We start from the raw sequence: 24,447 nt of genomic DNA, 5'->3' as shown, positions 1-24,447 counted from the left end.
ATGAAGAAGACCTCCTCAAACTCCAAAGAAAAACAACACCTCCTCAAGCTCTAAGAACAAAGAAGACCTCCTCAAGGTCCAGCAATGAAGAAGACCTCCTCAAACTCCAAAGAAAAACAACACCTCCTCGAGCTCCAAGAACAAAGAAGACCTCCTCGAGCTCCAAGAACAAAGAAGACCTCCTCGAGCTCCAAGAACAAAGAAGACCTCCTCGAGCTCCAAGAACAAAGAAGACCTCGTCGAGCTCCAAGAACAAAGAAGACCTCCTCGAGCTCCAAGAACAAAGAAGACCTCCTCGAGCTCCAAGAACAAAGAAGACCTCCTCGAGCTCCAGCGACGAAGAAGACCTCCTCGAGCTCCAGCGATGACCTCCTCGAGCTCCAGCGACGAAGGAGACCTCCTCAAACCCCCACTCAGGCCGAGCCCCTACAGAGCTCCAACCCCTATGGAGTCCACGAGGAGACTAAGCCTGCTGGCCTACCCTCAGGGTTGATATACATCCCGGCCACGCCCACCCCACCCACCATCACCTGGGGAAGGGGTGGGGCCGGCCAGCAGAAACCATAAGGAGAAACACCTGGGGTCCCTATAGATGTTGTAGGAAAGGAATCCCCTATGGCTGCCCTATGGAGGGGGGGGAAGACATCTAGAGGCTCCCCGTTGTGGGGGGGGTCCCCTATGGCTGCTGTATGGGGGGGTCCTTATAGCTGCCATATGGGGGGAGGGCTTCTATAGGTGCCTCATTGTGCGCATCCCCTATGGCTGCTGTATGGGGGGGTCCTTATAGCTGCCATATGGGGGGAGGGCTTCTATAGGTGCCTCATTGTGCGCATCCCCTATGGCTGCTGTATGGGGGGGTCCTTATAGCTGCCATATGGGGGGAGGGCTTCTATAGGTGCCTCATTGTGCGCATCCCCTATGGCTGCTGTATGGGGGGTCCCTATGGCAGCCACATGTTGGGGGAGAACATCTAGAGGTGCCTCATTGTGGGGGTCCCCTATGGCTGCTGTATAGGGGGTGTTCCTATGGCAGCCATAGGGGGAGAGGGCTTCTATAGGTGCCTCGTTGGGGGGCGGTTCCCTATGGCAGCCATGGTGGGGGAGGTTTTCTATAGGTGCCTCACTGAGGGCGTCCCCTATAGCTGCTGCATTGGGGGGGGTCCCCATGGCAGCCATATGGGGAGGAGGTTTTCTATAGGTGCCTCACTGAGGGCGTCCCCTATAGCTGCTACATTGGGGGGGGTCCCTATGGCAGCCACGTGAGGGGAAGTCTTCTATAGGTGCCTTATAGTGGGGGTCCCCTATAGCTCCCATATCGGGGGGAGGGTCCCCATGGCTCCCATGCTGTCGTATGGGGGGGGTTCCCTATACCTGCCATACAGGGAAGGCCTCTATAGGTACTGCATGGCGGGGAGGGGGGGGTCTGTATAGCTGCCATATAGAGGCCCCCCATGGCTGCTGTATGGGGAGGTCCCCTATACGTGCTGCATGGGGGAGGGGGTGTCCCTATAGCTTATTGTGGGGGTCCCTTATAGCTGCCACAGGGGGAGGGTCCCTATAGCTGCTGTACGGGGGGGTCCCTATAGCTGCTGTATGGGGGGGGTACCTATAGCTGCTGTACAGGGGGGTACCTGTAGCTGCTGTATGGGGGGGGTACCTATGGGGGGGTCCCTATAGCTGCCACAGGGGAATGGTCCCTATAGCTGCTGTACGGGGGGGTCCCTATAGCTGCTGTATGGGGGGGGTACCTATAGCTGCTGTACGGGGGGGTAGCTGTAGCTGCTGTATGGGGGGGGTACCTATAGCTGCTGTACGGGGGGGTACCTGTAGTTGCTGTATGGGGGGGGTACCTATGGGGGGGGTACCTATAGCTGCTGTACGGGGGGGTCCCTATAGCTGCTGTATGGGGGGGGTACCTATAGCTGCTGTACGGGGAGGTACCTGTAGCTGCTGTATGGGGGGGGTACCTATGGAGGGGGTACCTATAGCTGCTCTATGGGGGGTACCTATAGCTGCCATACAGCGGAGGAGTCCCCTATGGCTGCCCCATGGGGCGGTCCCCTATAGCTCCCATACGGAGGGGGGGGGGATCCCCTATAGCTCCCATACGGGGGGGGGATATCCCCTATAGCTCCTATATAGGCCCCTCCCTCCTCCCCTCATGGCTCCGTTGCCATGGAGCTGGTCCTCCCCCCCCTCCCGGCGGCTCCCGCCTCAAAATGGCGGCGCCCACGGCGGCCTCTCCAGCCCGCGCGCCCTTGCCGACTCTATGGCCGGGCGGCGCGCGCCCGGCGGCCCGCCCTTGCGGCGGCCAATGGGCGCGCGGCGGAGGCGGGGCGACGCTGGGCGGCGGCCAATCGGAGCCGGCGGCGCGGGGAGCGCGGTTCCCACCCCCCCCGCTTCCCCGCAGCCCCTCCCTCCCTCACCGGAAGAGGCGGGAGGGTAGCGCGAAGGTGGGGGCGGTGCCCCGCGCGGCGCCCACCAATGGGAGCGCGCCGGCGGGCGCTGGGAGGCGGGGCGGGCTCGGCGGCGGCCAATAGGAGCGGGGGGAGGGGGTGGAGCCCGCGGTAGCCGCGCTCGGCGCTCTCTGCTCGCCGCCGCGTGAGTGGGGGGGGGGGGGGGAATTGGGGGGCTCGGGGGGGGGGGGCACGATCGGGCCCCCCGAGTGTGGGGCCGGGGGGGGGGGTGTCGATTTGGGGGGGGGGGGGGCGCCAGGATCGGGCCCCCCCCAATGTGGGGCCACGGGGGGGGGGGGCGATTTTTGGGGGGGGGGGGCAAGATCGGGCCCCCCATATTGGGGGGGGGGATTTGGGGTCCCCCCTCATGGGGGGGGGGGTTGAGGGGGGGTCTGACCCCCTCCCTCCCCCCCCCCCCCCAGCCCCCACCATGGGCAACGTCCTGGCCGCCGGCTCCCCCCCTCCCCCCCCCAGCGCCCCTCCCCCCCTCTTGCCCGTCCCCCCCGGTTTTGGGGGACCCCCCCCCGTCAGCGGTTTGGGGGTCCCCCCCCGTCCCACGGAGCCCGGGGGGGACCCCCTGCCCAACCCCGGCGCCTTCGAGGAGTGCCACCGCCGCTGCAAGGGTGAGTCTTTTTTTGGGGGGGGGGGGGGCACCCCCAAATCTGATCCCCCCTCCCCCCTGCCCCCCCACATCCCCCCAGTCCCCCCAGTTTCCCCCCCATAGCCGTGGGACCCCCCCCCATCCCCGCCGTGCCCCCCCCAGCCCCACCTCTGCACCCCAAAACCGGATCCCACCCCATATCTGGGGGTCCCCCCCAACACCCCCCCTCCGCGCACCCCAAAAACGGGGTCCCCCCCCCATGCCCCCCCCATCCCCACGGTGCACCCCACAATCCCCCCCACTGCGCCCCCCCCCCCCAATCCCCCTCCGCACCCCAAAACTGGGGTCCCCCTCAAACGCTGGGGTCCCCCTAACACCCCACATCCCCCCCCCCGCACCCCAAAACCGGGGTCCCCCCCCATCTCTGGGTCCCCCCAAAACCTCACACCCCCCCAGTGCCCCCCCCAAGGCCCCTCCCACCCCAACCCTCCTCTGCACCCCAAAACTGAGGTCCCCACCCCAAAACCGGGGTCCCCCCCCATCTGGGGGTCCCCCCAACCTCCCCTCCCCACCCCAAAACCAGGGTCCCCCCCATATGGGGCTCCCCCCAACCTCCCCTCCCCACCCCAAAACCGGGGTCCCCCCCATCTGGGGGTCCCCCCAACCCCCCCCATCCCCCCCTCCGCACCCCAAAACCGGGGTGTGTCCCCCCAAAACCCAAGGGTCCCCCCAAAACCCCGCACACCCCCCCCCCCCTTCTTCCAGAGCTCTTCCCCGTCCAAATGGAGGGCGTCAAACTGACGGTGAACAAGGGGCTCAGCAACCACTTCCAGGTAAGTTTTGGGGGTGCTGGGGGAAGGTTGGAAATATTGGGGTACCCCCCCAGCACCCCCAAAATCCAACACCCCCCCCCTCCCCCAGGTTAACCACACAGTCGCCCTCAGCACTCTTGGGGAGTCCAACTACCATTTCGGGGCGACCTACGTGGGTACTAAGCAGCTCAGCCCTACGGAGGTGAGTTTTAGGGGTGCAGGAGGGATTGGGGGACCCCTTCCCATATGCGGAGCACCCCTAAAATTATGGGGGGGCCCCCCCCATCCCCCCAAAACCATCCAGGCGTTCCCAGTGTTGGTGGGGGACATGGACAACAGCGGCAGCCTCAACGCCCAGGTCATTCACCAGCTGACGACGCGTCTCCGCTCCAAAGTGGCCTTCCAGGTAAAGTTGGGGGGCCCCCCCTAAAAAAGGGGGACCCCCCTAAAAAGGGAGGGACCCCCCCTTAAAAATAGAGAGACCCCTGAAAAGGGGGAGCCCCGGAAAATGAGGGAAAACCTTCAAAATGGAGGGACTCCCCCACAAAAAAGGGGGACCACCAAAAAAGTGGGGACCCCCCTCAAGAAGGGGGGGACTCCTAAAAAATGGGGAGACCCCCTAAAAATGGGAGACCCCCCAAAAAAAAAGGGGGACCCCCCTAAAAGGGGAAGGACTTCTGAAAATGGGGAGCCCCTAAAAATGAGGGAAAGCCTTAATAATGAAGGGACTCCCCCCCAAAAAAGGGGGACCCCCAAAAAAGGGGGGACCCCCCTCAAAAAGGAACAACTCCTAAAAAATGGGGAGACCCCCTAAAAATGGGAGACCCCCCCAAAAAAAAGGGGGACCCCCCTAAAAAGGGAAGGACCCCTGACAATGGGGAGCCCCTAAAAATGAGGGAAAGCCTTAATAATGAAGGGACGCCCCCTCAAAAAAGGGGGACCCCCAAAAAAGGGGGGACCCCCCTCTAAAAGGAGCAACTCCTAAAAAATGGGGAGACCCCCTAAAAATGGGAGACACCCCAAAAAAAAGGGGGACCCCCCTAAAAAGGGAGGGACTCCTGAAAATGGGGAGCCTCTAAAAATGAGGGAAAGCCTTAGAAATGGAGGGACTCCCCCCAAAAAAGGGGGACCCCCAAAAAAGGGGGGACCCCCCTCAAAAAGGAACAACTCCTAAAAAATGGGGAGACCCCCTAAAAATGGGGGACCCCCCAAAAAAAAGGGGGACCCCTCTAGAAAGGGAGGGACCCCTGAAAATGGGGAGCCCCTAAAAAGGAGGGAAAGCCTTAATAATGAAGGGACGCCCCCTCAAAAAAGGGGGACCACCAAAAAAGGGGGGACCCCCCTCAAAAAGGGGGCACTCCTAAAGAAAGGGGGGACCCCCTAAAAATGGGAGACCCCCCAAAAAAAAGGGGGACCCCCCTAAAAAGGGAAGGATCCCTGAAAATGGGGAGCCTCTAAAAATGAGGGAAAGCCTTAAAAATGGAGGGACTCCCCCCAAAAAAAGGGGGACCCCCAAAAAAGGGGGGACCCCCCTCAAAAAGGGGGGGACTCCTAAAAAATGGGGAAACCCCCTAAAAATGGGGGACCCCCCCAAAAAGGGAGGGACCCCCCTAAAAAGGGAGGGACTCCTGAAAATGGGGAGCCCCTAAAAATGAGGGAAAGCCTTAATAATGAAGGGACGCCCCCTCAAAAAAGGGGGACCCCCAAAAAAGGGGGGACCCCCCTCTAAAAGGAGCAACTCCTAAAAAATGGGGAGACCCCCTAAAAATGGGAGACACCCCAAAAAAAAGGGGGACCCCCCTAAAAAGGGAAGGACCCCTGAAAATGGGGAGCCCCTAAAAATGAGGGAAAGCCTTAATAATGAAGGGATGCCCCCCCAAAAAAGAGGGACCCCCAAAAAAGGGGGGACCCCCCTCTAAAAGGAGCAACTCCTAAAAAATGGGGAGACCCCCTAAAAATGGGGGACCCCCCCAAAAAATAGGGGGACCCCCCTAAAAAGGGAGGGACCCCTGACAATGGGGAGCCCCTAAAAATGAGGGAAAGCCTTAAAAATGGAGGGACTCCCCCCAAAAAAAGGGGGACCCCCAAAAAAGGGGGACCCCCTCAAAAAGGGGGGGACTCCTAAAAAATGGGGAGACCCCCTAAAAATGGGGGACCCCCCAAAAAAAAGGGGGACCCCTCTAGAAAGGGAGGGACCCCTGAAAATGGGGAGCCCCTAAAAAGGAGGGAAAGCCTTAATAATGAAGGGACGCCCCCTCAAAAAAGGGGGACCCCCAAAAAAGGGGGGACCCCCCTCAAAAAGGGGGGGACTCCTAAAAAATGGGGAGACCTGCTGAAAATGGGAGACCCCCCAAAAAAATAGGGGGACCCCCCTAAAAAGGGAAGGACCCATGAAAATGGGGAGCCTCTAAAAAGGAGGGAAAGCCTTCAAAATGGAGGGACTCCCCCCAAAAAAAGGGAGACCACCAAGAAAGGGGGGACCCCCCTCAAAAAGGGGGGGACTCCTAAAAAATGGGGAGACCCCCTAAAAATGGGGGACCCCCCCAAAAAGGGAGGGACCCCCCTAAAAAGGGAGGGACTCCTGAAAATGGGGAGCCCCTAAAAATGAGGGAAAGCCTTAATAATGAAGGGACTCCCCCCCCAAAAAAGGGGGACCCCTAAAAAAGGGGAACCCCCAAAAAAGGGGGGACCCCCTCTAAAAGGGGCAACTCCTAAAAAATGGGGGGACCCCCTAAAAATGGGGGACTCCCCCAAAAAAAGAGGGACCCCCCCAAAAAGGGAAGGATCCCTGAAAATAGGGAACACCTAAAAATGGAGGGACTCGCCCCCAAAAAAGGGGGACCCCCTAAAAAAGGGGGGACCTCCCTCTAAAAGGGGCAACTCCTAAAAAAAGGGGGGGACCCCCAGAAAATTGGGGACCCCCCCAAGAAATTGGGGGACCCCTAAAAAGTGGGGAACCCCCCCAAAAAGTCAGGGACCCCCTAAAAAAAGAGAGAATCTCCAAGAAAAGAGGAACCCCCTAAAAAAGGGGGCTCCCCTATAAAATGGGGACCCCCCAAATAATGGGGAACCCCCCTAAAAAATGGGGGGACCCCCCAAAATTGGGGACCCCCCCAAGAAATTGGGGGACCCCTAAAAACTGGGGACCCCCCAAAAAAATTCACAACCCCCTAAAAAAAGAGGGAAGCTCCAAGAAAAGAGGAACCCCCTAAAAAAGGGGGCTCCCCTCTAAAATGGGGACCCCAAAAATAATGGGGACCCCCCTAAAAAATGGGGGGACCCCCCAAAATTGGGGACCCCCCAAGAAATTAGGGGACCCCTAAAAACTGGGGACCCCCCAAAAAAATTCACAACCCCCTAAAAAAAGAGGGAAGCTCCAAGAAAAGAGGAACCCCCTAAAAAAGGGGACTCCCCTCTAAAATGGGGACCCCAAAAATAATGGGGACCCCCCTAAAAAATGGGGGGACCCCCAGAAAATTGGGGGGATGCCCCCAAGAAATTGGGGGACCCCTAAAAAGTGGGGAACCCCCCCCAAAAAAGTCAGGGACCCCCTAGAAAAAGAGGGAATTTCCAAGAAAAGAGGAACCCCCTAAAAAAGGGGGCTCCCCTCTAAAATGGGGACCCCAAAAATAATGGGGACCCCCCTAAAAAATGGGGGGACCCCCAGAAAATTGGGGACCCCCCCAAGAAATTGGGGGACCCCTAAAAACTGGGGACCCCCCAAAAAAATTCACAACCCCCTAAAAAAAGAGGGAAGCTCCAAGATAAGAGGAACCCCCTAAAAAAGGGGGCTCCCCTCTAAAATGGGGGCCCCAAAAATAATGGGGACCCCCCCTAAAAAATGGGGGGACCCCCCAAAATTGGGGAGACCCCTAAAAGCTGGGGGGACCCCCCAAAAAAAATCGGCCACCCCCTAAAAAAAGAGGGAACCTCTAAAAAAGGGGGCCCCCACATACAATGGGGACTCCCCACCATAAATGGGGACCCCCCCAAAAACTGGGGGACCCCCTAAAAAGTGGGGGGACCCCCCCAAAAAATTGGGGGACCCCCCCTTCACCCCCTTTTCTCCCCCCCCCCCCCCCCCTCGCAGACGCAGCAGGCGAAGTTCGTCAACTGGCAGGTGGACGGCGAATATCGGGGGGCTGATTTCACGGCCGCCGTCACCCTGGGGAACCCCGATATCTTGGTGGGGTCAGGTAAGCACCCCCAAAAAATAGGGGGGACCCCCCCAAAATTTGGGGGACCCCCCCTCAAAATTTTTAGGGGGGTCAGGGAACAACACACCCCCCCCCCAAAAAAGGGAGAAATCGGAATTGATGTGATGGGGGTTGCGAAATGGGGAACCCCCAAATTTTTGGGGGGGTCCCCGGACTGGGCACCCCGAAATGGGGCACCCCGATATCTTGGGGGGCTCAAGGGGCCCCCCCCGAAATGGGGAACCCCCAAATTTTGGGGGGTCCCTGACCTGGGCACCCCAAAATGGGGCACCCCAATATCTTGGGGGGCTCAAGGGAACCCCCTTCAAAATGAGGCACCCCCAAATTTTGGGGGGTCCCTGACCTGGGCACCCCAAAATGGGGCACCCCAATATCTTGGGGGGCTCAAGGGAACCCCCCTCGAAATGGGGCACCCCCAAATTTTGGGGGGTCCCTGACCTGGGCACCCCAAAATGGGGCACCCCAATATCTTGGGGGGCTCAAGGGAACCCCCCTCGAAATGGGGCACCCCCAAATTTTGGGGGGTCCCTGACCTGGGCACCCCAATATCTTGGGGGGCTCAAGGGAACCCCCCCCTGAAATGGGGAACCCCAAAATTTTGGGGGGGTCCCTGACCTGGGCACCCCAAAATGGGGCACCCCAATATCTTGGGGGGCTCAAGGGAACCCCCCTCGAAATGGGGCACCCCCAAATTTTGGGGGGTCCCTCACCTGGGCACCCCAAAATGGGGCACCCTGATATCTTGGGGGGCTCAAGGGGCCCCCCCCGAAATGGGGAACCCCAAAATTTTGGGGGGATCCCTGACCTGGGCACCCCAAAATGGGGCACCCCAATATCTTGGGGGGCTCAAGGGAACCCCCCCCAAATGGGGCACCCCCAAATTTTGGGGGGTCCCTGACCTGGGCACCCCAAAATGGGGCACCCCAATATCTTGGGGGGCTCAAGGGAACCCCCCCCAAATGGGGCACCCCCAAATTTTGGGGGGTCCCTGACCTGGGCACCCCGATATCTTGGGGGCTCAAGGGAACCCCCTCCAAATGGAGCACCCCCAAATTTTGGGGGGTCCCTGACCTGGGCACCCCAATATCTTGGGTGGCTCAAGGGGCCCCCCTAGAAGTGGGGCACCCCAAAATTTTGGGGGGATCCCTGACCTGGGCACCCCAAAATGGGGCACCCCAATATGGTGGTGGGGTCAGGGGAGCCCCCCAAAATGGGGAACCCCCAAAATTTTGGGGGGATCCCTGACCTGGGCACCCCAAAATGGGGCCCCCCAATATTTTGAAGAGGGGGGGTACCCCCAAAAATACTGAACCCCCAAAATCCCCCAGCAGAACACCCCCCCCCCCCCCCCAAAAATCCCACCAAAACCGCCCCACTTCCGCCCCCTCCCCTGCACCCTCTGGGTCCTTCCCCACCTCCCCTCGATTTTGGGGTGCCCCCAAGAGGGGGGGGTCCCCCCAAAACTGAGGGGGCCCCCCCATTTTTTTTTTAGGGATCCTGGTGGCCCATTATCTCCAGAGCATCACCCCAACTTTGGCGTTGGGGGGGAACTGGTCTATCACCGACGCCCCGGGGAGGAAGGCACCGTCATCTCCCTCGCCGGCCGCTACACAGGTTAAACCCCCCCCCCCAAATTTTAGGGGGGCACCCCAAAAATTTCCAAGGGGCACCCCAAAAAATCAAGGAGCCCCCCAAAAACCCACACCCCCCCCCCCCCACACAGCACCCAACTGGATCGGCACCCTGACGGTGGGACAAGCGGGTGCGCACGCCACTTATTACCACCGAGCTAACGAGCAGGTAAGGAAAAGGGGTGCAAGGGGGGGGGTACCCCAAAATTTTTGGGGTGCTACGGGGTGGGTGACACCCCCCCCCTTGCACCCCAAAAAAAACAGTTGCAGGTGGGGGTGGAGTTCGAGGCCAGCACCCGGCTGCAGGACACCAGCGTCGCCTTCGGGTACCAGTTGGAGCTGCCCAAGGGCAATCTGCTTTTTAGGGGTACGGGGGGGGACCCCGAAACTATGGGGGGGACCCCAAAATATAGGGGGGGACCCCAAAATATGGGTGGGGGGCACCCCGAGATGATGGGGTAGGGGAGAGCCCAAAGATAAGGAGGGTTTGAGATGGGACACAAAAATTGGGGGGGGGTGAGATGGGGGGACCCCAAAAATATGCGGGGACCCCAAAAAATAGGGAGGGGACCCTAAAATATGGGGGGACCCTAAAATATTGGGGGGACCCCAAAATATGGGGGGGGGGCACCCCGAGATGATGGGGTAGGGGAGAGACCAAAAATAAGGAGGGTTTGAGATGGGACACAGAAATTTGGGGGGGGGGTGTGAGATGGGGGGACCCCAAAAATATGGGAGGGACCCCAAAAAATAGGGAGGGGACCCTAAAATATGAGGGGGACCCTAAAATATTGGGGGGACCCCAAAATATGGGTGGGGGGCACCCCGGGATGATGGGGTAGGGGAGAGCCCAAAGATAAGGAGGGTTTGAGATAGGACACAAAAATTTCGGGGGGGGGGGTGAGATGGGGGGACCCCAAAAATATGGGGGGGACCCCAAAAAATAGGGAGGGGACCCTAAAATATGAGGGGGACCCTAAAATATTGGGGGGACCCCAAAATATGGGTGGGGGGCACCCCGAGATGATGGGGTAGGGGAGAGCCCAAAGATAAGGAGGGTTTGAGATGGGACTCAAAAACTGGGGGGGGGTGAGATGGGGGGACCCCAAAAATATGGGGGGGACCCCAAAAAATAGGGAGGGGACCCTAAAATATGAGGGGGGCCCTAAAATATTGGGGGGGACCCCAAAAATAGGGGGGACCCCGAAAAATAGGGAGGGGACCCTAAAATAAGGGGGGAACCCAAAAAGTATGGGGGGACCTCAAAATATGGGGGGGTGAGATGGGGGGACCCCAAAAATATGGGGGGGACCCCAAAATATGGGGGGGTGAGATGGGGGACCCCAAAAATATGGGGGGACCCCAAAAAATAGGGGGGGTGAGATGGGGGACCCCAAAAATATGGGGGGACCCCAAAAAATAGGGGGGGTGAGATGGGGGACCCCAAAAATATGGGGGGGACCCCAAAATATGGGGGGGGTGAGATGGGGGGACCCCAAAAATATGGGGGGACCCCAAAAAATAGGGGGGGGAGATGGAGGGACCCCAAAAATATGGGGGGGACCCCAAAAAATAGGGGGGGGAGATGGAGGGACCCCAAAAATATGGGGGGGACCCCAAAAAATAGGGGGGGAGATGGAGGGACACCAAAAATATGGGGGGACCCCAAAATATGGGGGGGTGAGATGGGGGGGACCCCAAAAATATGGGGGGGGGGATTGAGGTGGGGGAGCCCCAAAATTGGGGGGGGGTTGGAATGGGTTCCCTGCGCCCCAAAATGGCCCCGTGCACCCCCGTGATGTCCCCAAGTCCCCCCCCGTGATGTCCCCGTGATGTCCCCGTGCCCTCGTGATGTCACCGTGATGTCACCGTGATGTCCCCATGTCCCCGGTGATGCCCCCATGATGTCTCCATGTCCCCATGATGCCCCCATGATGTCCCCACGTCCCCGGTGATGCCCCCATGATGTCCCCATGCCCCCATGATGCCCCCATGATGCCCCCATGATGCCCCCATGATGTCCCCATGCCCCTGGTGATGTCCCCATGATGTCCCCATGATGCCCCCATGATGTCCCCATGCCCCCGCTGATGCCCCCCATGATGCCCCCATGATATCCCCATGATGTCCCCATGTCCCCATGATGCCCCCATGATGTCCCCACATCCCTGGTGATGCCCCCATGATGTCCCCATGCCCCCATGATGTCCCCATGATGTCTCCATGATGTCCCCATGATGTCCCCATGCCCCTGGTGATGTCCCCATGATGTCCCCATGATGCCCCCATGATGTCTCCACGTCCCTGGTGATGCCCCCATGATGTCCCCATGATGTCCCCATGCCCCCAGTGATGTCCCCATGATGTCCCCATGTCCCCACGATGTCCCCATGATGTCCCCATGATGTCCCCATGCCCCCGGTGATGCCCCCATGATGTCCCCATGCCCCCATGATGTCCCCATGATGTCTCCATGATGTCCCCATGATGTCCCCATGCCCCTGGTGATGCCCCCATGATGTCCCCATGATGCCCCCATGATGCCCCCATGATGCCCCCATGTCCCCATCATGTCCCCATGCCCCCGGTGATGCCCCCATGATGTCCCCATGATGTCCCCATGCCCCCAGTGATGTCCCCATGATGTCCCCATGTCCCCACGATGTCCCCATGATGTCCCCATGATGTCCCCATGCCCCCGGTGATGCCCCCATGATGTCCCCATGTCCCCATGATGCCCCCATGATGTCCCCATGATGTCCCCATGCCCCCGCTGATGCCCCCATGATGTCCCCATGTCCCCACGATGTCCCCATGATGTCTCCATGATGTCCCCACGTCCCTGGTGATGCCCCCATGATGTCCCCATGCCCCCGGTGATGTCCCCATGATGTCCCCATGTCCCTACGATGTCCCCATGATGTCCCCATGCCCCCAGTGATGTCCCCATGATGTCCCCATGTCCCCACGATGTCCCCATGATGTCTCCATGATGTCCCCACGTCCCTAGTGATGCCCCCATGATGCCCCCATGTCCCCATGATGCCCCCATGATGTCCCCATGATGCCCCCATGATGTCCCCATGATGTCCCCATGCCCCCGGTGATGCCCCTGGTGATGTCCCCATGATGTCCCCATGCCCCCGCTGATGCCCCCATGATGTCCCCATGTCCCCACGATGTCCCCATGATGTCTCCATGATGTCCCCACGTCCCTGGTGATGCCCCCATGATGTCCCCATGCCCCCGGTGATGTCCCCATGATGTCCCCATGTCCCTACGATGTCCCCATGATGTCCCCATGCCCCCGGTGATGCCCCCATGATGTCCCCATGTCCCCACGATGTCCCCATGATGTCTCCATGATGTCCCCACGTCCCTAGTGATGCCCCCATGATGCCCCCATGTCCCCATGATGCCCCCATGATGTCCCCATGATGTCCCCATGATGTCCCCATGCCCCCGGTGATGCCCCTGGTGATGTCCCCATCATGTCCCCATGTCCCCACGATGTCCCCATGATGTCTCCATGATGTCCCCACGTCCCTAGTGATGCCCCCATGATGCCCCCATGTCCCCATGATGCCCCCATGATGTCCCCATGATGTCCCCACGTCCCTGGTGATGCCCCCATGATGTCCCCATGATGTCCCCATGTCCCCGGTGATGTCCCCATGATGTCCCCATGATGTCCCCATGATGTCCTCACGTCCCTAGTGATGCCCCCATGATGCCCCCATGTCCCCATGATGCCCCCATGATGTCCCCATGATGTCCCCACGCCCCTGGTGATGTCCCCATGATGTCCCCATGATGTCCCCATGTCCCCATGATGTCCCCATGCTGTCCCCACGTCCCCGGTGATGTCCCCATGCTGTCCCCATGTCCCCACGATGTCCCCATGCTGTCCCCAGGCTCGGTGGACAGCAGCTGGGTGGTGGGGGCGGTCCTGGAGAAGAAGCTGCCACCGCTGCCCCTGACGCTGGCGCTGGGGGCCTTCCTCAACCACCGCAAGAACAAGTTCCACTGCGGCTTCGGCCTCACCATCGGCTAGAGCCTCCTCTTCCTCCTCCTCCTCTTCATCTTCCTCCTCCTCCTCATCTTCCTCCTCTTCATCGCCCTCCTCTTCCTCCTCCTCCTCTTCGTCGTCCTCCTCCTCCTCCTCTTCATCATCCTCACTGCCATCCTCCTCCTCCTCCTCTTCAGCGTCCTCCTCCTCCTCTTCAGCGTCCTCCTCTTCAGCGTCCTCCTCTTCATCCTCTTCATCTTCCTCCTCCTCCTCTTCAGCGTCCTCCTCCTCCTCTTCAGCGTCCTCCTCTTCAGCGTCCTCCTCTTCATCCTCTTCATCTTCCTCCTCCTCCTCTTCGTCGTCCTCCCCTTCATCGTCCTCACTGCCATCCTCCTCTTCCTTCCCGTCATCCTCATCTTCCTCACTTCCAGCCTCCTCCCCTTCCTCCTCCTCCTCTCCGATCTCCTCCCCTTCATCTTCCTCCTCCTTGCCTCCATCCTCCTCCTCACCTCCATCTTCCTCCTCGCCTTCCTCCTCACCTCCATCCTCCTCCTCACCTTCTTCCTCCTCGCCTGCCTCCTCCTCGTCACCTTCATCTTCCTCCTCACCTTCTTCCTCCTCGCCTGCCTCCTCCTCGTCACCTTCATCTTCCTCCTCACCTTCTTCCTCCTCGCCTGCCTCCTCCTCGTCACCTTCATCTTCCTCCTCACCTTCCTCCTCCTCCTCACGTCCATCCTCCTCCTCGCCTTCATCTTCCTCCTCGCCTTCCTCCTCCCCTTCATCTTCCTCTTTTTCCTCCCCTTCCTCCTCCTCACCTTCGTCTTCCTCCTCCCCTTCATCCTCCGCCTCGCCTTCGTCATCCTCCTCCTCACCTTCCTCCCTACCTTCATCTTCCTCCCCTTCATCCTCACCTTCATCTTCCTCCTCTTCATCTTCCTCCTCACCCCACCTTCAGCCTCCTCCCCTGCACCCTCAGCCTCCTCCCCTTCCTCCTCCTCGCCTTCATCTTCACCCTCCTCCTCTTCACCTTCCTCGCCTCCATCTTCCTCCTCCTCGCGTCCATCTTCCTCCTCCCCCTCCCCCTCTTCTTCCTCCGCCTCCCCTTCATCTTCCTCCTCCTCCTCCCCCTTCTTCCTCCCTCTCGCCTTCATCTTCCTCCTCCTCCTTCCCCTCTTCTTCCTCCCTCTCCCCTTCATCTTCCTCCTCCTCCTCCCCCTCTTCTTCCTCTGCCTCCCCTTCATCTTCCTCCTCCCCACCCTCCTCTTCCTCCCCCAACACCCCACAGCTGCCGGCGGCCACCGTGTCCCCCCCCCCCAACATGGCGGGGGCCCCCCCAAAGGCCACTTTTGGGGGGGTCCCCCCCCACTTTGGACTCGCCCCCCCCCCCCCCCGGGGGGGAAGGGGGGGGCCCCCAGAGGCCACTTTTGGGGGGTCTCCCCCCACCACTTTGGACTTGCCCCCCCCCGGGGGAAAAGGGGGGGCCCCCCCAAATCCTGCCCCCCCCCTCCACCCGAGGAGGACACCCCAGAGACTGGCTCAATTTTGGGGTGCAGGGGGGGGGCCCTCAAATGTACCGAGGAGACCTGCCCCCCCAAAAAAAGATTTGGGGGGGCCCCCCCAGCCCCCCCACATCGCGGCGCGGGGCCCGAGACGCTCCCAATAAAGCAACTGGCCTCGTTTTTTTTGGGGGGGGTCTCCTCCTTTTTCTGGGGGAGGGCACCCCCAAAATTTGGGGTACCCCCCCCATTGCGCCCCACATCCCTTCTTGCCCCCCCCCAAGACTGTGACACCCCAAAAAGGGAGGGGAGGGGAAGGGGGCGTGGCGTTGATGGGATGAGGGGGTGAACCCCAATATTTGGGGGGGCACCCCATGGTATTTTAGGGGGCACCCCAAGTTATTCGGGGGGGGGGTTTGGGGGACCCCGGCGGGGGTAATTTTGGGGGGGAGGGCCCATGGGTGGGGTGGGGGCAAGTGGGGTTCAGCCCCGATTTGGGGGTTCACCCCTCCCAAGCCAATTTGGGGGTTCAACCCCCCCCCATTTTGGGGGGGGAAGGCTCACCCCAGATTTAGGGGTTCACCCCTGCCCCCATTTTGGAGTTCCGTCCCATTTTGGGGGTTCACCCCCCCGCTATTTTGGGGGTTCACCCCCCCAGTTTGGAATTTCACCCCCCAGTTTCGGGGTTCACTCCCCATTTTGGGGGTTCACCCCCCCCAGTTTGGAGTTTCAACCCCCAGTTTGGGGGTTCACACCCTTATTTTGGGGGTTCGCCCCCTATTTTGGGGTTCACCCCCCCCAGTTTGGAATTTCACCTTCCAGTTTGGGGGTTCACCCCCCTATTTTGGGGGTTCGCCCCCTATTTTGGGGGTTCACCCCCTCAGTTTGGAATTTCACCCCCCCATTTTGGGGGTTCGCCCCCCTATTTTGGGGGTTTGCCCCCTATTTTGGGGGTTCACCCCCCAGTTTGGAATTTCACCCCCCAGTTTGGGGGTTCACCCCCCCATTTTGGGGGTTCGCCCCCTATTTTGGGGGTTCACCCCCTCAGTTCGGAATTTCACCCCCCAGTTTGGAGGTTCACCCCCCATTTTGGGGGTTCGCCCCCCTATTTTGGGGGTTCACCCCCTCAGTTCGGAATTTCACCCCCCAGTTTGGGGGTTCACCCCCCATTTTGGGGGTTCGCCCCCCTATTTTGGGGGTTTGCCCCCTATTTTGGGGGTTCACCCCCCAGTTTGGAATTTCACCCCCCAGTTTGGGGGTTCGCCCCCTTATTTTGGGGGTTCGCCCCCCTATTTTGGGGGTTCACCCCCTCAGTTCGGAATTTCACCCCCCAGTTTGGGGGTTCACCCCCCCATTTTGGGGGTTCGCCCCCCTATTTTGGGGGTTCGCCTCCTATTTTGGGGTTCACCTCCCCATTTTGCGGGTTCGCCCCCCCCATTTCAAGCTCCCCCCACCCCCACCCCCCCCAATTTAGAGCCTTGACCCCAATTGCGGGGTGCCCCTCCCCCCCATGGCCCCTCCCCCCTTCCCCCCCCCCCCTTGGACCTTGACCCCCCCCCCGCCACGTCGGGGTGCCACGGCCGCGGGGGCAAAGTGCGGCGTGGGCGGTGCCCGGGGGGGGGAGGGGGGGACATGACACACACATGACATCACGGGGATGGGGGGGACACCCCCCCACACCCCCCATGCCCCCCTCCCCCACCCCAATTTTGGGGTGCTGCTGGGGGGAGGGGAGGGGTTTTGGGGTGCCCCCCATTGCTTTGGTGGGGGGGGGTGGAGGAGGGAGGGGTGGGGGGTGGAGGGGGGGTGGGGGTGACCTTTGCCCCCTCCCCTCCCCCCCGGCACGGCCCCTCCCCCCCCCCAGCCCCGCCCCATTCCCGGGGGGGGGGATTTAAGGGGCCCCCAGGGCGGGTGCCAAGGCGAAGGGACCCCGCGCGCCCCACAGGTGACAGGGACACGGGGTGGGGGGGGGGGGGGGGGGACGTTGGGGACAGGGGTGGGTTGGGGGTGGGGGAGGTACGTCGGGGACATTTGGGGACAGATTGGGGACAAGTTGGGGACACGTTTTGGGGGATATTGGGGACACTGGGGACATCGGGGACACTTTGGGGACATTGGGGACAAGTTGGGGACACGTTTTGGGGACATTGGGGACAGTTTGGGGACACGGGGACAAGTTGGGGACATGTTTTGGGGGACATTGGGGACACTTTGGGGACATTGGGGACACTTTGGGGACAGGGGACAGGTTGGGGACACTTTGCGGACATCGGGGACACTTTGGGGACACAGGGACAAGTTGGGGAGACTTTTTGGGGGACATTGGGAACACTTTGGGGACATTGGGGACAAGTTGGGGACACGTTTTGGGGACATTTGGCACAGTTTTGGGACAAGGGGACAAGTTGGGGACACTTTTTGGGGACATTGGGGACACTTTGGGGACAGGGGACAAATTGGGGACACTTCAGGGACCAGTTGGGGACATTTGGGGACAGATTGGGGACATGGGGGACAAATTGGGGACACTTCTGGGGACACGGGGACAAGTTGGGGAGACTTTTTGGGGGACATTGGGGACACTTTGGGGACATCGGAGACACTTTGGGGACGGGACAGGTTGGGGACACTTTTTGGGGACATTTGGGACACTTTGGGGACATTGGGGACAAGTTGGGGACAGTTTTTGGGGACATTTGGCACAGTTTTGGGACAAGGGGACAAGTTGGGGACACTTTTTGGGGACATTGGGGACAGTTTGGGGACACAGGGACAGGTTGGGGACACGTTTTGGGGACATTGGGGACACTTTGGGGACAGAGGACAAGTTGGGGACACTTCAGAGACCATTTGGGGACAGATTGGGGACATGGGGGACAAATTGGGGACACTTCTGGGGACATTTGGGACAGTTTGGGGACAGGGGGACAAGTTGGGGACACTTTTCTGGGGACACGGGACAGGTTGGGGACACTTTTTGGGGACATTGGGGACAGTTTGGGGACATGGGGACAGGTTGGGGGCACTTTTTGGGGACATTGGGGACACTTTGGGGACATTTGGGGACAGGTTGGGGACATTGGGGACAAATTGGGGACAAGGGACAGGTTGGGGACATTGGGGACACTTTAGGGACGGGGACACAGGTTGGGGACAATTGGGACAGTTTAGGGGACAGGTTGGGGACATTTGGGACAGTTTAGGGACATGGGGATCCAGGTTGGGGACAACAGGGAGGGGACCGTTTGGGGACAGTTTGGGGACGGGGACACAGGTTGGGGACAGTGGGGACAGTTTAGGGGTCACTTTGGGGACATTGGGGACGTCATGGGGACAGGGGACAGGTTGGGGACAAGGGACAGGTTGGGGACATTGGGGACAAGTTGGGGACATCGGGGCAGGGGACAGGTTGGGGACGTTGGGGACATTGGGGACAAGTTGGGGACATTGGGGCAGGGGACAGGTTGGGGACATTGGGGACATTGAGGACAGGTTGGGGACATTGGGGACAAGTTGGGGACAAGGGACGGGTTGGGGACATTGGGGACAGGTTGGGGACATTGGGGACAAGTTGGGGACATTGGGGCAGGGGACAGCTTGGGGACATTGGGGACATCGGGGACAGGTTGGGGACATTGGGGACAAGTTGGGGACAAGGGACAGGTTGGGGACAAGTTGGGGACATCGGGGCAGGGGACAGGTTGGGGACGTTGGGGACATTGGGGACAAGTTGGGGACATTGGGGCAGGGGACAGCTTGGGGACGTTGGGGACATCGAGGACAGGTTGGGGACATTGGGGACAAGTTGGGGACAAGGGACAGGTTGGGGACGTTGGGGCAGGGGACAGGTTGGGGACGTTGGGGATGGGTTGGGGACATTGGGGACAGGTTGGGGACATTGGGGACAAGTTGGGGACATTGGGGCAGGGGACAGGTTGGGGACGTTGGGGACAAGTTGGGGACATTGGGGCAGGGGACAGCTTGGGGATGTTGGGGACATCGGGGACAGGTTGGGGACATTGGGGACAAGTTGGGGACAAGGGACGGGTTGGGGACACTTTGGGGACAGGGAGGTTTGGGGACAAAGGGGACAATTTTGGGACAAGGGGACAGGTTGGGGACGTTGGGGACATTGGGGACAGGTTGGGGACAAGGGACGGGTTGGGGACATTGGGGACAGGGAGGTTTGGGGACAAAGGGGACAATTTTGGGTCAAGGGGACAGGTTGGGGACGTTGGGGACACTTTGGGGACAAACGTTGGGGACATTGGGGACACTTTGGGGACATTGGGGACCCCAACCCGTCCCTGTCCCCCCCTTAGGTGCCACCATGAAGCTCTGGGTCCTGCTGGTGGCAGCGACGCTGCTGGCGGGTGAGTGACCCCCCCCCCAGTGTCACCCCCCCCAACTGGGACCCCCTCCCAGTGTCACCCCCCCAACTGGGACCCCCCCCCCAGTGTCGTTGCCCCCAGTGTCACCCCCCCAGTGACAACCCCCCCAGTGTCACCCTCCCCAGTGTCACCCCCCCCAAACTGGGACCCCCCCCCAGTGTCACCCCCCCAGTGTCACCCCCCCCAAACTGGGACCCCCCCCAGTGTCACCCCCCCCCAGTGTCACCGTCCCAGTGTCACCCCCTCCAACTGGGACCCCCTCCAGTGCCCCCAGTGTCACCGTCCCAGTGTCACCCCCCCCCAAACTGGGACCCCCCTCAGTGTCACCCCCCCCCCCCAGTGTCGCCCCCCCCCACTGTCACCCCCCCAGTGTCACCCCCCCCAAACTGGGACCCCCCCAGTGTCACCCCCCCAGCGTCACCCCCCCCAAACTGGGACCCCCCCAGTGCCCCCAGTGTAACCCCCCCCAAACTGGGACCCCCCCCAGTGTCGCCCCCCCTCAGTGTCACCCCCCCCCACTGTCACCCCCCCAGTGTCACCCCCCCCCAAACTGGGACCCCCCCAGTGTCACCCCCCCAGCGTCACCCCCCCAAACTGGGACCCCCCCAGTGTCACACCCTCCCCCAAACTGGGACCCCCCCAGTGTCACCACCCCCAGCGTCACCCCCCCCAAACTGGGACCCCCCCAGTGCCCCCAGTGTCACCACCCCCCAAACTGGGACCCCCCCTCCAGTGTGTCCCCCCCCGCGGGGGGGGGGGGGGGGCGCGCAGATTTTGGGGTGCTGGGTGGGCACCCCAAAAGGAGGGTGCTGATTTGGGGGGGCACCCCAAATTGGGGAGGGGTTTGGGGGGGGGACCCCAAAATGGGGAGGGGTTTTTGGGGGGGGACCCCAAAAAGTGGGAGGGGGCTGAATTGGGGGGGAGCACCCCAAAATGGGGAGGGGTTTTGGGAGGGGGACCCCAAAAAGTGGGAGGGGGCTGAATTGGGGGGGAGCACCCCAAAATGGGGAGGGGTTTTGGGAGGGGGCACCCCAAAAGGGGTGGAGGCTGATTTGGGGGGGGAACCCCAAAATGGGGAGGGGGGATTTTGGGGTGCTGGAGGGGGCACCCCAAATTGGGGGAGGGTGATTTGGGGGGGGCACCCCAAATTGGGAAGGGGTTTTGGGGGGGGCACCCCAAATTGAGGGAGGCTGATTTGGGGGGGGGGGCACCCCAAACTGGGGAGGGGTTTTGGGGTGCTGAGGGTGCATCCCAAAGGGGGGGGGGGCTGATTGGGGGGAGGGGGGGCCACCCCAAATTGAGGGAGGGCTTTTGGGGGAGGTCACCCCAAAAGTGAGAAGAGGCGTTTTGGGGTGCCCCCCCTTACCCATTTGGGGTGACCCCCCCCCCCAATAATACCCCCCCCCCAAAATTCTGCCAGGCTGTGGGGCTGAGCTGGCCCCCCCCAACCCCACCACGCCCCCCCCCCGAAAAATTTGGGGGTACCTGGGGGTGCTGGGGCAGGCGGCGGAGAACGCGACGGCCTGGCCGCGGCGCTTCCCCCTCATCCAGAAGCTGCAGTGAGTTTTTTTTTGGGGGGGTGGGGGGGCACCCCAAAACTTGGGAGGGGTCACCCCAAAACTTGGGGGGGGCGGCTGGCACCCCAAAAAAATGGGGAGGGGATTGGGGAAGGGTCTTGGTACTCCATAACTTGGGGGAGGGGGGAGCACCCCTAAAAATGGGGAGGGGATCTGGGGGGGGCACCCCAAAACTTGGGGAGGTACCCCAAAACTTGGGGGAGGGCTGGCACCCCAAAAAATGGGGAGGGGATTGGGGAAGGGTCTTGGCACCCCATGACTTGGGGGAGGGGGGAGCACCCCTAAAAAGGGGGAGGGGATCTGGGGGGGCACCCCAAAATTTGGGGGTGCATCCCAAGGGGACACCATGGACTCCATAGGGTCTTGGTGGAACCTATAGGGACTTGGTGGACCCCATGGGGACCTGGTGGACCCCATGAGGACACCATGGACCCCAAAAGATCTTGGTGGACCCCATAGGGACTTGGTGGACCCCAAAGGGTCTTGGTGAACCCCAAAAGGTCTTGGTGGACCCCATAGGGACTTGGTGGACCCCATGGAGACTTGGTGGACCCCATAGGGTCTTGGTGGACCCCATGGGGACCTGGTGGACCCCACGGAGACTTGGTGGACCCCATAGGGACTTGGTGGACTCCAAAGGGTCTTGATGGACCCCATAGGGACTTAGTGCACCTCAAGGTGTCTTGGTGGACCCCATGGAGACTTGGTGGACCCCAAAAGCTCTTGGTGGACCCCATGGGGACTTGGTGGACCCCAAAATGTCTTGGTGGACCCCATAGGGACTTGGTGCACCTCAAGGTGTCTTGGTGGACCCCATAGAGACTTGATGGACCCCATAGGGACTTGGTGGACCCCAAGGGGACACTATGGACCCCATAGGGACACCATGGACCCCATAGGGACTTGATGGACCCCATGGGGACTTGGTGCACCTCAAGATGTCTTGGTGGACCCCATAGGAACTTGATGCACCTCAAGGGGACACCATGGACCCTATGGGGACTTGGTGCACCTCAAGGTGTCTTGGTGGACCCCATGGAGACTTGATGGACCCCATAGGGACCCCAAAAAGCTCTTGGTGGACCCCATGGGGACTTGGTGGATCCCAAAAGCTCTTGGTGGACCCCATAGGGACCCCAAAAAGCTCTTGGTGGACCCCATGGGGACTTGGTGGATCCCAAAAGCTCTTGGTGGACCCCATAGGGACCCCAAAAAGCTCTTGGTGGACCCCATGGGGACTTGGTGGATCCCAAAAGCTCTTGGTGGACCCCATAGGGACTTGATGGACCCCATGGAGACTTGATGGACCCCATAGGGACTTGATGGACCCCATGGGGACTTGATGCACCCCAAGGGGACACCACAGACTCCATAAGGTCTCCATGGCTCCTCTACGGTCTCCAAAATGACTCCCCCCCCCCCCCCAAAAACCTGTCCCCGCAGATCCTTGGTGACGGAACTGGAGAACCAAGTGAGCGCCCTGAGGACCACCCTGGAGACGGAGGCGGCGGACGCCTGGGGGAGGGTGACGGAATACGGGGTGGAAGCTCGGACGGCTTTGGAATTGAGTTGGGGGGAGTTAAAAAATCGGGGGGCCACCTACGCCCGGAAACTTCGGAAACGTTGGAATCGGGACGGAGAAGAATTGCGACGGCGTTGGGACGCCTACGGCCAATCCATAGGGGAGAGGGCGGCCGCCCTGCGCCAGAGTTGGGGGGCTCGAGGGGGGATTTGGGGGGACCCCGAGGTCCCCCAAAGCTTGGAAGATTGAGGCGGCTTCGATGGTGGTGGTGGTGGTTGGGGGGGGGGAGGGGTTGCACCCCCAAAAAATGGCTGGTGGTGATGGGTGGGGTTGGGGTGCACCTCAATAATTAGGGCTGGGCACCCCAAGGCTGCTGGAGATGGGGGTTCGCCCCCCCCTGCGCCCCAATAAATAATGAGGGGAGACTCCTGGCTCTGTGGCTCTGAGTTATGGGGGGGCACCCCAATATCACACCCCGCACCCCAATATCACACCCCGCACCCCAAAAGGACACCCAGCACCCCATAGGGACACCCAGCACCCCCATATCACACCCTGCACCCCAAAAGGACACCCAGTACCCCAAAAGGAGCCAGTGCACCCCAATAGACCTCTGTGCACCCCAATATCACACCCCGCACCCCAAAAGGACTCAGTGCACCCCAAAAGGACACCCAGCACCCCAATATCACACCCTGCACCCCGAAAGGACACCCAGCACCCCGAAAGGACACCCCGCACCCCAAAAGGACTCAGTGCACCCCAATATCACACCCCGCACCCCAATATCACACCCCGCACCTCAACAGACCTCTGTGCACCCCAATATCACACCCTGCACCCCAATATCACACCCCGCACCCCGAAAGGACACCCAGCACCCCAATAGACCTCTGTGCACCCCAATATCACACCCCGCACCCCAATATCACACCCCGCACCCCATAGGGACACCCTGCACCCCAAAAGGTCTCAGTGCACCCCAATATCACACCCTGCACCCCAATATCACACCCCGCACCTCAACAGACCTCTGTGCACCCCAAAAGTACACCCTGCACCCCGATATCACACCCCGCACCCCAATAGACCTCTGTGCACCCCAATATCACACCCCGCACCCCAAAAGGACACCCAGCACCCCAATATCACACCCAGCACCCCGAAAGGACACCCTGCACCCCAATAGACCTCTGTGCACCCCAATATCACACCCCGCACCCCAATATCACACTCCGCACCCCATAGGGACACCCTGCACCCCAAAAGGTCTCAGTGCACCCCAATATCACACCCCGCACCCCATAGGGACACCCTGCACCCCAAAAGGTCTCAGTGCACCCCAATATCACACCCCGCACCCCAATAGACCTCTGTGCACCCCGATATCACCCCTGCACCCCAAAAAGACACCCAGCACCCCGAAAGGACACCCAGCACCCCAATAGACCTCTGTGCACCCCAATATCACACCCCGCACCCCAATACCACACCCTGCACCCCAAAAGGACGCAGTGCACCCCAAAAGGGCTCAGTGCACCCCGATAACCAGCTCCGGGTGCCCCCGGGCTGCTGGAAATGGGGGTGCAATGGGTTTTGGGGTGCAGTGGATGTTGGGGTGCAGTGGATGTTGGGGTGCAAAGGGTGTTGGGGTGCAAAGGGTGTTGGGGTTTGGTGGATTTTGGGGTGCAATGCTCGGGGGTGCAATGGATTTTGGGGTGCAGTGGATTTTGGGG

The 24,447-nt window shown here is 60.9% G+C and overlaps 1 protein-coding gene across 1 annotated transcript; it reads left to right on the top strand.

Moving 5' to 3' along the window:
* Positions 1 to 2,554: 2,554 nt before the first annotated feature.
* TOMM40 (translocase of outer mitochondrial membrane 40) lies at positions 2,555 to 13,779 on the top strand. The gene is given in 11 exon segments (XM_075134957.1): positions 2,555 to 2,600; positions 2,878 to 3,078; positions 3,822 to 3,889; positions 3,978 to 4,070; positions 4,173 to 4,274; positions 7,959 to 8,064; positions 9,578 to 9,622; positions 9,625 to 9,699; positions 9,809 to 9,885; positions 9,981 to 10,083; positions 13,631 to 13,779. Coding segments are annotated over 10 exon segments (1,002 nt in total). The 5' UTR covers positions 2,555 to 2,600; positions 2,878 to 2,885; the 3' UTR covers positions 13,771 to 13,779.
* The last annotated feature ends 10,668 nt before the right edge of the window (positions 13,780 to 24,447 follow it).

Source organism: Calonectris borealis, chromosome 35 (genome assembly GCF_964195595.1).
Source record: "Calonectris borealis chromosome 35, bCalBor7.hap1.2, whole genome shotgun sequence".
Lineage (NCBI taxonomy): Eukaryota > Metazoa > Chordata > Aves > Procellariiformes > Procellariidae > Calonectris > Calonectris borealis.
The sequence above is the reverse complement of the archived record's forward strand: the minus strand, read 5'-3'. Positions and strand labels throughout refer to the sequence as shown.